General features: G+C 37.6%; 1 protein-coding gene across 1 annotated transcript in view; it reads left to right on the top strand.

The window, feature by feature from the left end:
- Positions 1-243: 243 nt before the first annotated feature.
- Positions 244-14,983, top strand: part of LOC307102104 (sucrase-isomaltase, intestinal-like) — a gene marked incomplete at both ends in the record, with an annotated part of 119,243 nt that continues 104,503 nt past the window's right edge. The window contains 4 exons of the mRNA XM_079775535.1: positions 244-289; positions 5,168-5,687; positions 8,027-8,129; positions 8,336-8,484. Coding sequence (XP_079631661.1) covers positions 244-289; positions 5,168-5,687; positions 8,027-8,129; positions 8,336-8,484 — 818 coding nt within the window. The remainder of the gene's footprint in view (positions 290-5,167; positions 5,688-8,026; positions 8,130-8,335; positions 8,485-14,983) is intronic.

Below are 14,983 nucleotides of genomic sequence, written 5' to 3'. Positions count from 1 at the left end.
AAATGACACATCCATTGCCACAGCCACCAGAGAGCTAGATTACACTCCAGGCCACCTGCATGCTAGTCTCATGTGTTTCCATTACACGGTAGTGCTAGCCACTGGTAACCTTGTGGGAAGACTTTCAAGGACTTGCTCTTGGCCTCGTTGCTCTGTAGAAAAAATTCAAGGCCAAAGAATTTATTCAAATTGTTCCATATAAATACATCACATGCCATGAGCAAGTGTTACTTTTCTGGGACCATGAAGGCTGTAAGGCTTCTCTGTGTTTGTTCCATGTTTCTGGCAGGTAAGGAACTTACCTTTTGAAAATGTTTAACAAATTTTTAATCAACACTTGATACAATAAGAGTGTTAAATCAACCTACCTAATCTTTAATATTTCATATCTCTTATCCTTGATGGATTTCCAAAAAGAATTTAAGGGTTTTCTATTTATTAATGATAACCTAAATTATTAATTAGATATTTTTAGCATATGCCAGTTCCTTGTACTAAACACTATATATATATATATATATATATATATATATATATATATATATATATATAAAACAACAGCTAATATACAAAGAGGGATGTGCCAGCTGTTAACTAAAAATCTTTACATGTATTAACTGATTTAATTTCTCAAAATTCCATTTCTATTCCTGCTCTGCAGAGCAAAGTAAAGTACTCTGTCCCAGGACATAGCTGGTAAGAGTTAGAACTGAGATTTGAACAAGGATCATGGTTAAGGGTCAATCCAAGCCCTTAACCATGATATCTACACAGTATATATTACTATATATTCTGCATTAACTTAGACCATAATCACAAGAAAGAGACAGTTAGCTCAGAACTTATGAGCTAAGCTTCATCATTGCTCTTTTAAGTGTGCGGGTATCTCAAATTGTACAGCTCCTAACGTATCAGAGCCATGTTTGACCCTAGGAGCAAACCCCTATAGTTGGTGCAGAATAAGAAAGAAGAACTCAGGAAGGTCAGAGGGGCAGTAATGAGTCCTTCAGAAATTGAAGGGGGAACTTAGGTGGTCAGAGAATAGATGAAATAATAACTGGAGAACAGAGTGATCTGGCACACTGGAGGGTAGCTAGGATGATGTGTGCATGATATCTATGTGTGAAGTTGTTTATTTAGTGATATTATTTGCTTGGTTTGAATTTTGAAAAACAAGAGAGATAATGAGGTGGGTTGTTTTTATTTGTTGGAGTTGGCATTTGGTATTGCAAGGAGGAAAAGTTTAAGGACCAATTCAATGATGTGATATAGAACAGTAATCATCTAATTGCAATTTATAGACTCCTGGGAATAGGTGATATAAGAGCCTGAATGACAATTACATATGAAACTAATTATATTGAAAAATTCTTATAAAGTATTTTAAAAATGTGTGATACACCAATAAATGTGCTTCTTTATTAATACATAAAATAATAAGATCTAGCATTTGGTCTTAAAACTACCATAATTTCAAAATTATGGTGAATTTAAATAATATTATCAGATATTTACATCACCATAGTGTGAAACAAAAATATATAAAATATCTGATATCTATTTGTGATAAAGTGATGTGTACTTTGCTGCTGTGGTTTGTTGCCTATGTCGTAAGTGAAGGAAATGCTAAATTTTAGTTGGAATTAGTGGAATAGATATAATGTTTTTCCATTCAAGTTCATAGATTTCCTCATTGCACTTAGTCATTCAGGCTCTTACATCTCTTATTCTTCAGCAGTCCCTTCTACTACCACCTTCCTTCATGCCATTGATTTGTTGGGGAAATCAGGTTATTATTTGTTCTAAAGGAAATCCCACATTCCAGATTTCACTGATTACTTCTTCATGGTGGTGTCATTTAAATGTTCTTCTATCCCCAAATTACTTCTGTCCATTTACTTCTTATAGCTGGTCATTGGTTCTAGAGACTTGAACAGCATCATTTCAATGCTTTTTGACAGGAATACTTCACAAGTGGTACTGTGAGTTCCAATTGCATCTCACATAATATCTCTTGTTTTCCCATTTTCAATGATGCTAAGATTCATCAGTGTATCATGTGGTGGCAGCCTGATCATTCATTATAGTGGTCTCCATCAACTTCCATTTACCCATTGATGATCACTATCTATATAGATTATTTCATTAGAAGTTGCAAAATAGGGTCTACTTCTATAATTTTTAAGGCATTTTCTCTATGAGATTCAATTTTCTTTTTGTTAATCCTTGCCCAAGGATATTTTTCCATTGATTTTTTTAGAGAGAGTGAAAGAGATGGAGGGAGGGGGGGACATAGATGTGAGAGAGACACATCGATTAGTTGCCTCCTGCACCCACCTTAACCAGGCCAGGGAAGGAATCTGCAAACCAGGTACATGCCCTTGACCGGAAATCAAACCCATGACCCTTTGGTGAGCAGGCTGATGTTCTAACCACTGAAAAACACCAGCCAGAGCTGGTATTTAGTTTAAAAAAATAATATAAATTTTCATCATCAACTACTTGGCAATCCTGTAATAGAGTTTACATGAGAATCACAGGATAATGTATGATTCCTTCTCTTCAGTTCTCAATTTTCAGGATAATCAATATTCAGTTTCTTCTGGGCAATCATGCCCAAACACTATTTATTTATCTATCTGTGTGTTTATCCATTGAAGTGTCCTTTATCCTGTGTATTGTTCCATCTAATGCCACTGAGAATCACTTCAAGTTGGTGCCAGCAAGGTGTTTTTCTTTCTTTCTTGAATGTAAATATGTCCCAGGCTCCTCTTAAACATTCCTTACCCTCGATGGAGTAATTTTCCCCAAGGAATGAGTCTCTCTTTTTAATGAGGAGTGGCAGCTAAAAGCCACAGTGTTGATGGTAGATGAGCTTCTTATTAATGGGTTGTCATTGCTTCTAGTTTTCTCAGTGGACAGTGATTGGAAACATGCCTGTTTATAAAAGAGTATGATTAATCATTATTTCATGCTAATATTTTCAAGTCAAATTATGCTTAGTGTTTTAAATTATTAAAAAAATTATATAGTTACAATTTCCTATGCTAAAATATTGTTTCATAGAAACAGTAATGTAATTACTCGTTTGCTTTAGGCTACAATATATTCAATATATTTTTAGGTTCCAAATTAAAATATCAGTATTAATATTAACAATATGACCACTGGGATTCATTGTACAATTTCTTTGTGGCTTGCCCTTTAAGTATATGTATAACATTAGAAAAATAAAAATATTTGCTTTAAAATCATGAGGTAATTCCTTTTGTGTGTGTGTGTGGACATGTTATCAACATAATAAAATAAGCAAGTGCATCTGTTTTAGTATGTGTCCGTTTTTTAAAATACTTCTTTTAAAATCAATTTTGTTTTCCTGAAAATTCAATTAAAACTGACATGATTTCAAGAAAAAACTATATGACAAGATACAGCTAAAGAGTGATCCTTTTCTTCTTAATCCTGTTTCTTCTTTTCTCCAATATGTAATTATTTTTGTTATTGTTTATTGTATCCTTCCATTGTTTCTATTTTAAATTATAGAGAGATGCATATATATATATATATATATATATATATATATATATATCTGCTACCACATTTTTATAGAAAAAGTATCATTCAGAAACACTATCCTGAACCTTGTTTTTTTTTTCTACTAAATATACTCTGGAAATCAGTCTGTATAATATATAGAAATTTCTCATTCTGTTTTATGATTTATGTGCCCATAATTTAATTCATTAGTCCTCTATTGAAGGACATTTTGTATATTATGTGCCATTACAAATGATGTTTCACTAAATATCTTTGTGTATCTTTGGGATAAATTCCTAAAAAATAGTATTTGGTCAAAAAGTGAAAGCATACGTAATTTGTTAGGTATTGTCAAATTCCTGTCAATAGCATTGTGCAATTTTGTATCCACACGCCAGCCATGTACTGATGATAAGGCTCATTTTCCAAAAAGTATGTTTACCGATTTGATAGGCAGTTCTGCAGCAGGTGTTCCATGGGCCTCACTTGCAAAAACATAGTTTAGAAATTATTTATGATAAAAGAGATCAGAATGAAGAGTTGAATTGTATCTGTGTTTAGATGTTTTATCCGATTTATGGAGGAAAAGATTTATAATCCATGACATTTATTGTATTAGTACAGTGAAACTCTCACAGATACCCAAAGTGATGAAAGCATCCCCATCTGCAACACAAACCTAGGACTTTTAAAAATAGCAAGCCACAAAAGAAAGAGGATGCAAAAGTACACCCTATTGTGGCATTCTTGTGGGGTCTCATATCTGATAGGAAAAAGATTGATTCATTTGAAATATGGTATTGGAGGAGAGTTCTGTGGATACCCTGGACCACAAGATGACCAGGTGAGGCCTAGAGCAAAGTAAGCCTGAAATAAATTGGAGGCAAAAATGGCAAAACTGAAGCTGTCCTACTTCAGGCACATCCTGAGAAGGCAGGGTCCTTTCGAAAAGACAGTAATGCTGAGAAAAATAGAAGGCAGCAGGAAAAGAAGACCAAACATGAGGTGGGTTGACTCCATAAAGAAAAACCCGCCACAAGAATGAGTCCATAGGAGCTCAGAGGGTTATGGAGGACAGGATATTGTGGACATCACCCATTCATAGGGTTGCCAGGAGTTGGAATTGACTCAACGACCCATAGCACACAATACCTTGTTAGTTTAGAAGAAACATGTATAGATATTTCTGCACTATTATTGTTGTAGACTGACAACTGCTGTCTAGTCTATAAATGAAGGAAAATATAGCAATCAGAACAGGCAATGTTATTGACTTTTGTGAAACTCACTTGGTAACATTTAGAAGATGATAATGGGTAGATGCCTAAAATTGTGGAGATAGTAAAGAATGTGCACGCTGAGAATATTCGGAGTGATAAAGTAAAATGTTAGTGCTTCATTTTTAAGGGACAAGGTGGGGTGTTTTTTGTTTTGTTTTTTGCTTTGCTTTCTTTTTCCGAGGCTGACAAATTTATAGTACATACTGTTTAAATCCAGTAACTATTCCACTCATAATCTAAGCACTTTGACTCTTTTTTTTTCCAAAGTTCCACCAAAGTATCTTAATGATAATTATGTTGTCTAGATATATTTTTGCACTTACGTTGCCCTGTTTTCCTTCTTGGTTCAGTTCTAGTCCAGTCTGTGAGTTCAAGTTCATGCTTGGCATCTCTAGCCCCCCAACTCCGTAAAGACTGTCACCCTGATCCCGGAGCTTCCGAAGCCAGTTGTCTGTCCAGGAATTGTTGTTGGTCTCCATGGAAAACCCCAGGCATCCCTTGGTGCTTTGAGAAGGTGGATTCGTGTTCTGTGGTACCTGAACCCCAACGAATTGATTGTCATCCCGAGTCAGGAGCAAATGAAGCTGCCTGTGTGAACCGCGGATGTCACTGGTGTGCCTCCGAGAACACCACCGCTCCATTTTGTTTCTACAACTCCAAAGAAGAAGCCACTTGTTCCATGAAATTTCCCATTCAGAACCGCGTTGATTGCCATCCTCAACCAGGAGCTTCTCCAGAGGTGTGTGAAGCTAAAGGCTGTGTCTGGTGTTCTACAACCATTGCCAATGTTCCCTGGTGCTTCTACCCTGCCAATGGTCCACATGGCTACACCATGAAAGATGCACCTCAAAAAACAGCTCAAGGATGGAGGTATGCACCTTCTAGAGCTTTTAATAACCACTTCTACCATCAGAACTTTCTGATGCAGCCTCCTGGGTTTGTCTGATGCACATACCATCTCAGAGATTTCATTGTTTTTATTGGCTCTATCCTGAGCCTTCATGGTGAATCAAAAAGCCTAAAAGACAGACAGCTTTTTGCTTCCTAATCATTTTTACTTCGAAATCACTGTCAGACTCCTCTGTTGAAGAGTAGGTTACGCCTCTCTTTCTTGTTTCTCAATCAGTTGTGTGGGCCCTGCCAAGTAGCCAGAAACAATCATTATTTTGTGGGCTGGGATGATTGATTGCAAATAAGTCAGGCCATGGTAAACTCTTGTCTCTTGTGTAATACTGTCAATCTTTTCTTCTTTTTGTTGCATATCTTTTGTGAAGCATGACACAGCACTTAATTTTCAGTGAAATGATATAGAAAGTCAGAATGAAAAATTGCCCCAAACAGCCACTATTTCAGAACATCTGAAATTATACTTTAACATCATAAGAGTACTTCCTCTAATTAATAAGTGCAAAAATAACTCAATCACAAATGATAGGCTTAACTTTTATATAGGAGAACTGAATAAATTGTCATTTTCCTTTCATCAAGATTCTCAAGAGAAAAGCCACATTTAGTAGGTTAAAGTCTCACTTTAAAAAAACTTACTGCTATACTGATTTTCAGACTAGATCTTGATTTTGAAGATCCTTTTTGGGCAGTGTATGGCATGTATAGAATTCTGGCATTTACTTAGTTGGACCTCCAAAGAGTGTTATGAAAGTTGACTTTACTTCAATTTCTATTTGGAATTTATGAGCTATTTTCTCTTTACATTGCAAGACCAAGGCTTGAAACTGTGTCAAAATGTGTTTTCCATTTATGTTTTCCACCAGGCAGTGATATAAAATGTAGTAATGATGGTTAGAAGTAGGGATTTGGAGAACCATTCTCTTTAAAGACAAAGACAAGAAATGACTGTTAAGACACTAGCTGGAAGCAGAAGGGTGAGGTCTGGGCTGAGAGGAACTGGTTTATGTCAGAGTGGGATAGGGTAGTCTTGGAAATATAATGAATTCCAAATTGAAAGTAGAGAAAAAAAATATTGTCACATTTTTATTTTATTGCTTCTGGACCTTGAAAATGATCTACATTGAATACACCAGCCTATTTTATGGGCTCAAATATAACTTGATTGAGCTAACTTACATTGTATGTTATTTTCTCTTATTCTAAGTTTGCCCTTGGTTTGAGTTTTTGCAGATTTTAGCAGAGACCATCATGGGAAATTTTTTGAAAACAGATTACAATCTGAAATTAAAATAATAGGAGCTCAGGATGAGTAAGAGCAGTGAACCATAAAATAAAATAAATGTCAGATAAATTAAATTATAACTATATTAAATTCTGACTTGGAACAAAGATTATACAGAAAGGGGAATTGTAAGAGAAGCAGAAACACTGAGCAATCACAAAGACTCCAAATGTCAGTGTCTTTGCTATCTGGGCTGCCTTTGGCTTATTGGTAATGTGTGCCTAGCCTTGCACTTGACTCTGGGCCTGGGAGATCTTGTTATATCTTGACTTGACCATCAGATCATTTTGCTTGCTGAATTTATACAACATCTCAAATATTAATGGATTCTTTGTAAGTCAGGACAGAATGTTCCACAGCAAAACAATGTCAATAAGTGATGCTTTTCCATGGTAGGCCTAACATAGTGTATCTAACCAGAATGTACCTGAGGAAACAGGCCTCTCTCCCTGAACCTAACATTGGAAAGCTGGGTTAGAGTGGGTGGTAGTGGTGACGGCACTGAATTGGAGATCCTAGTAGCTGGACATGTGTAGTTGTTTCACACTCATTTGTATGCAGGATGAGGAGAGAGGACAGAACTGGGAGGAGAGGGGCCGTGCCCAGGGCTTTGGGTACATGACTGCCCATTAATTACTTCTAAGCCTGATTTATAGAAGTCATGGACAGCCATCCTGATTGAACATGACAAGAGATTTCATTCTACTACAGGGCAGATTGTATCAATATCAACTAAGTCAGGTGGCCATGTTTTTTATTTTGTCGCTGCAGTTTTTCCCATTCTTAGAGATGTATTAGGAAGAAAATTAGTTGATTTATTTTATTTCTATTTCAGTGTTTCACATTTACTCTTCAGTGTTTCTTCTCTAAGACATTCTTCATCTGAATTTTTGTTTTCTTTGAAAGTATAAGTTGTTTACCTCCCTGTTTATCAACATTTATTTTAACTGAGGAATTCCACTCATCTATAAAAATAAATATGCTTCATTTGGGTTAATAAAAGTGGTTTATCTTATAGGGTAACATTAATCAAATCTGATACTATATCCCTGTTTGGAAATGATATCTCCCCAATTGTAATGGATGTAGAATTTCATACTAAGGATCGTCTTCGTTTTAAGGTAAGTATAACTGACAGTCTGAATTTTTCATGAATACAAACCTTGTTAATTGAAAGTTTTAAATGCCATAACATTATTTGATTAAGCACCTCACATAATATCTTGTTTTGGAGGTAACTACAATTTGCTATTTCACTCTTTGGTAACATTGCAATTAGATCACTTAAAAAATTAATACACTCTTTATTCTATTTAACTTGTTTTAGATTTATGATCCCAATAATAAACGATTTGAAGTTCCACTCAATATTGAATCTTCCTCAAATGTGTCTTTTGAACCCAACTATGATGTTGAATTTATAAATGATACAGCCCTTCAATTCAGAGTAGTAAGAAAGAAGACAAGAACCGTATTGTAAGTACTATCCACATGAATATGCTCTTAGTTTTGTTCTCAAAAACAATGCATGGAAAAGTTATTGAGGATATGGGATTAGCAAGCTTAGAATATTAGAAATATGAAGTTTAACTTAAAGCTATGTTTTAAGGTAAGATAGGGTAGTAAAAATATTCATGTAGCCTCCTGTTAAATTATGTATTCAGGATTAAATTATGAGGAATTGAATTATAAGCTACTTACAGTATTAAAATCCTGTGTTCCCTTTCAAAATTGAATTTAGTTGGACTGGTACATGGTATACATTCTGTTAATATCAGCTGTTATAATTTTTACCGGTTTTACTACTCATCAGCAGTGTTATTTTTGAGCATCCTATCTAATAAAAGAGTAATATGCAAATTGACCATTGCTCCAAGACACAAGATGGCTGCCCACATGTGGTCAAAGATGGCTGCCCCCATGTAGACACAAGATGGCCACCACAAGATGGCCTGCAGGGGAGGGCAGTTGTGGGCAGTTAGGGGTGACCAGGCCAGCAGAGGAGGGCAGTTGGGGGAGACCAGGCCAGCAAGGGAGGGCAGTTGAGGGGGACCCAGACCTGCAGGGGAGGGCATTTTGGGGGGGGGGACCAGGCCTGCAGGGGAGGGCAGTTGGGGGGGACCAGGCCTGCAGGGGAGGGCAGTTGTGGGCAATCAGGCCAGCAGGGAGGGTAGTTAGGGGAGACCAGGCCAGCAGAGGAGGGCAGTTAGGGGCAATTGGGCCGGCCAGGGAGCAGCTAGGTGTCAATCAGGCTGGCAGGGGAGTGGTTAGGGGGTGATCAGGCTGAGAGGCAGAAGTGGTTAGGGGCAATCAGGCAGAGGCAGGCGAGCAGTTGGGAGCCAGCAGTCCTGGATTGTGAGAGGGATGTTTGACCACCCGTTTAGGCCTGATCCCAGCGGTCGGATCGGGCCTAAACGGGCAGTTGGACATCCCTCAAGGGGTCCCAGATTGGACAGGGTGCAGGCTGGGCTGAGGAACACCCGCCCCCCGCTCCCCATGCATGAATTTCATGCACCAGGCCTCTAGTTATGATAATAACAACACATGCCTACTAATCTAAAGCAATATTAATAATTTTTTATTGATTTGGGGCTTGTAATTATTATGCAAAATAATATAGTGCCAATTTTTGCTTTGAATTTCCAGGTATATCTATGTCATCCTGATCATTCACTTCCTTTTAATATATACTGGCCTTGAATTAACATGAACTGTAATGTGGTTATACCTATACAGAAAGTAAAGCTATCCTTGGTTCAATAACTCAGATGATCAGCTTTTGGTTCTAATAGTGCTGCAGTTTTCAATGTTTATGCTGCCCACTTAGTCATTTTTTATTCTATGAGGCCATGCTGAGTTCCTAAGTGTGGCGGATTTTAAATCACAAATACTTTACATGTCCTCCTGGTCAAGAGATGAAGTCTGTTTCCTCACCTCTTGATTCTGGGCTGGTCCTTTTTAGGCTTTGATCAATAGAATGCAAAAGAAATGACATGTGACTTCCAAGATCTGGCCTCAAGAGGCCTTGCAACTTCCTTTCTCACCCTCTTGAGCCGTTTTTAGCATCATGTGATAAAAGTCTACATAGAAAGGGAGGCCCAGCCATTTCACTTATTCCAGCCATTCCAGGTGAGTCCCCTGTCTTATGAGTGAGACTTTCATATGCTATCCAACCACAGCTAAGCTGACAGCTGGTTCCTTTCTGACCACAAGATACACCAATCCCAATTTATGTCTATATTAGAGGTAAGACCAGAATCATTGCCTATGAAACATTTACACTAAATTTTGGGGTGGTTTGATATGTAAAAATTGATAACTAAGAAAATTTATTACAGTAGCATTCCCTAGAAATGGGCTGTCATTGGTAACAAAAACATAAATCATTTATTGTTTATTGGCTTTAGGACCCAATGACAAGCAGAGGCTGAAAAATGGTGAAGAGGCTGGTGGGATGGTGAACAAACTATTAATAGAAGCTGAAAGGATGGTTACCCATGTTGCTTATATCCGCCTATAATAATTTGGAAGTTAGAAAATGTATCTAATGAACTTGTGTATCTGACACAGGAGATTTCCAGGCATAATTTTGAAAATATTAATTGACCTCTTTTAACTGTGCATAATGTTATAGGAAGAGAGAAATAAACTAAACAGGAAACCATACAGAATTTTAAGCAGAATTTAGAAAAAAACCCAAAGCATCAGGAGCTCTGGATCTGCTGATTGGAATATAAAATTCCTTCTCATCCTCAGTCCCTCCAGCCAGCAAAAGATTCCCAAAGATAGAAATGGTCTTAGGTAAAGATTGACAAGTATGTGACCATAAAGCCTTTTTTGAAACTATGGAAAGATTTTGTATTGTGCCTGATAGACCCTCTCAACTAGATAAAAGTGTCTCTCACAATCTTAGAGGCATTTTCTTACAGTGCTTTGTCCACAATAAAAGGGGCTTTTTCTCAAAAAGACCTATTCATATGGCTTTTGGGGTATACATCATATTTATAGAAAACCCACAAAGGTTTTAAGGGCATTATATCAGTGTGGACTAAAAGAGTCAGAGACTGCTCAATATGAAAAGATACCTCTGATGTTTTACTTTCTATGGCCAGTAAATAGAATTAGATAGCTACTGGCCATTTTTTATGATGAAGGTGGGACCTCTCAAAGCATGAAACCAGAAGCCCTGAGAGGGTCCTAAGAGTCACAGAACAATGGATTAAGAACCAGTTCTTAAGGACTAAAACTGGGCCCTAATCAAGTAACATTCCCTACCCCCAGAGTAGGGGGTCCTTATAAAAGGTGTCTGGATTTCAGAATTTCTGTGGACTACAAATTGCTATGTGCTTCCTAATCTTTCCTTTTTTTTAAAAAAAATAAGAATAATTATTGCAATTCTCCTATCTTTGTTCAATCATTGTATGTGTATGTGTGTGTGTGGTGGGGGAAAGGGCAGATATTTTGTTTTTGGAAAAGGGACTGCCCTGGATAAGACTCATCATGACCATGAGATTATGGATGCTATTATAATGGGTTGAGCCTTTTGAGGATTTTAGGAGGGACAACTATATTTTCATATGAGTGGAATATAAATAATTGCTTCCAGGAGGTAATCTATAATAGATTAAGATATATATAAATCCTTTTCAACTTCTCCCATCAGGTGGTAGAGTATAATTCATCATCCCTGGATCTCAGCTCACCCTGTAACTTGCTAGAACTAATACTAGTAGAATGTGGCAGAAAAGCTATTGTGTGATATCTGGTCCCCAGGCTTAAGAGATTTTACAGATTTCACTGTTGTATCCATGGAAAACTTCTGTAGCATGTGCAGAAGCCTCTGAAGAAAGGCCATATGGAAAGAGGAGCCCAGTTGTCCTGCCTATTCCATCCATTTTAGCTGAGATCCCAGATTAACCAGCTCCAGCCAGGCCCCCAACTGGCTGCAACTACATGAATAATTCCAGGCAAGACCAGCAGAACTGCACCAGCAATTGTGAGGAATAAGGCATTTTTAATATTCTAACTCACAAAGTTTTGGGGTGGTATGATCCATAACAATAGAAAACTGATACAGTAACTTTGACCAGCTGGCTCTTGCCTGCATATCTTGATCACGGTGGGCAGGGTAAAAGAGAATGTGGTAGGTAACAGGCTCATGGTCAGGAATGAAAACCAGCTAAAAGCACATGCCTCAGAGAACCTGGAAGGGGTAATATAACCTTACCAGGGATAAAGCAAACATTCAAAAAGAACACATTCACTGTAGTAATCTTGGGTCAGATGAACCTGAGTCCACAGCTCTGCTTTGCCACTTGGGTTGCTGTGTGAATTCAGAAAAGTAACTTAAATTCTCTTAGCTTAGCTTTCTGTTGTTGTTAAGGTGGGTTTTACTAAATCTTGAATGAAATAATATTAGCAAACTGTGTTCTCTATAAATGGTAGTCCTTCACCCTTTATCACAGGTACATGTTTTATCTTCTTATGAACACTTGACATTTTCTTATGAATGTGTTTTGTTTGTTTTATGTGTTTATTATCTTCTACTAGAACAAATGATCCTTGAGGGCAGGGACTCCATCTATTTATTTTACTTCAGTGTTGGGGAGCACACGAGACTTGGTTGGAAAGTTTGTAAGGAAGACATTCTGAGAAAAGTGAAGTGTGTGGAAAGCCGCCTGCCCTGTTTATCAGAATTCTGACTTAGGAGAGTGCTGAAGGCGGTGCCCCTAATTATTAGTTGTCCTTTCCAAAGAAGTCTGTGCACGTGCAGACCCCTGGGTGTTTACTGGAATCCTTACGCTTAATCTTTTGGGTGTCCTTGCTTAAAAGACACTACAAACACATGTGTCTTCCCAAGATTACTTACCCTGCTGATTGTATCTAAAAGGTAAGCTTTATCTCAAACTGCTGTTATAATGAAAGCCTAATGAGGTAGGCAATCGAGGTTCTCTGGTTCCTTTAGCCAGATAGCCCCTTAGCCCTCTCTTTCACAGAAAACAGTTGGGTTGGAGTAATCCATTCATCTGTCATTCAGGGTCTGCTGGTCAGCCCCAGCACCTAAGCATCTCTAACACATAGATTAATTGGTGCTCAATAAATATATGCCAACTTACTGGTTAATTGTGAATTTGAATATACTGAAATTTCTAGACTTCTATGTATCGAGAAAGACATATACAGACAAAATCCTCTATAATTTAATCTTTTCTCCTTATCTCTTTTGTCTGCACTTTCTCCCTTTATAATGCCCTGGCTTTTCTAGCCCCTTTTCTTCTTTAGACCTCTGAATCTCTATTTCAACCTTTGATGTGTTCCAATTTATATTGTCAGCTACCTGTTAGACAATAGGAACTTTCTTATTCTGCTAATCCTTCAACCGTACAATGTTCAAAGCTTACTTCATTCTTCCACACCCCACCCAAATTTCCCAGTGTCTACCTTTATGCATCCTACTTCAAGCCAAACTGGACTACTGCCTTGCCATTTCTGAGATCGACCCTAAAATTTTCTTTCTTTCCACATTTATTCAGACTATTTCCTCTTCCTTTTTTTAAAATGTATTTTTATTGATTTCAGAGAGGAACAGAGAAGGAGAAAGAGATAGAAACATCAATGATAAAAGAGAATCATTGATCAGCTGCCTCCTGCATGCCTCCCACTGGAGATTGAACCCTCAACCTGGGCATGTGCCCTGACCAGGAATCAAACTGTGACCTCTTAGTCAATAGGTTGATACTCAACCACTGAGCCATGCCAACCGGGCTATTTCCTCTTTCTTGAATGCCTTTCTTTCCTGCTTCTGCTTATCAAAATTCTTCCCAAGTGTAATCTACTTTCTTCATAAAATTTGTCTGATCGAACTTCCATACATGGAAGTGACCTCTCTTTCTTTGTAGCTGAAGTAGAACCAAATCTGTATTTTTCTTTAAAATCCCATACTACACTTCATATCATATTCATTTCACCTTATTACTTCCCTCTGGATTTTATTTTCCTTTATGGCAGAATCAATGTCTGGCTTATTTTTTATCATTTTCACATATTCAAGCATGCAGCAAATGTTCAATAAGCAAATATCAGTGCACACTTGTCTACTATCCTATAAGTACATTTTAGATATGCTCAGAAATAGCAAGACATAGACTGAAATTAGAGAAATAGGGAGTTTATTCACCTAAACTAAAGATAATGCAAAAAGCATGTCAGGAAGGAGGTTGTGAACAATTCCATCCAATGCTGCTGATAGATTAAATCAGATGAAGACTGAGAACTGGACATGGGGTTATACCAGCATAGTTCATTGCTCATCGTAAAAAAATGTTGTTGTTGTTTTTATTGTGGTAAGAACACTTAACATGAGACCTACCCTCTTAACAAATTTTTAAATGTTACTGCTGACTACAGGTACAATGTTGTACAGTCTCTGGAGCTCGCTCATTGTTCCCTTTGACAAGAGCAGCTCCAGTGGTCTTGTGGAGGGTAAGGCCTGAGAGGAGTATCTTCAAGTGAGAGTGGGGAGAGAAATTGGCAAGCATGACAGTGAGCGACTGTTTCGAAAACTTTAATTTCAAGGAAGAAAGAAATGAGGTCAGGAGAGAGAATGTGTTTTTTTCCCCACTTAAAATGAGAAAAATAACAATGTGTTTATAGTTTGATATGAAAGACAGTGTAAGAAAAAGTGGAGAGAAAGGTCGGAGTCCAGTGAATCACTGGAGGAGTTAATCTGAGGAGCACAGGCAGTTCATTCATCCTAACAGTCTAGGAGGTCAAGTCAGAATATAGGGGCACAGTCGATGTGGTGAATGCTCAAGGCTTAAAACCAAATTCTTTCGAAATTGCTTAGACTGAGGGCTAAAAAGAGCAATTGGGGCCTAGCCTGTGTAGCCTGTCATGCCACCTTTAGGAAAATGTCCCAACTGCCTGGGCTCTGGTTGTTGAGGACATGGGTATGAATGGTGCTTTGATACCTTCT

Source organism: Cnephaeus nilssonii (genome assembly GCF_951640355.1).
Source record: "Cnephaeus nilssonii genome assembly, chromosome: 6".
Classification (NCBI taxonomy): Eukaryota; Metazoa; Chordata; class Mammalia; order Chiroptera; family Vespertilionidae; genus Cnephaeus; species Cnephaeus nilssonii.
The sequence above is the reverse complement of the archived record's forward strand: the minus strand, read 5'-3'. Positions and strand labels throughout refer to the sequence as shown.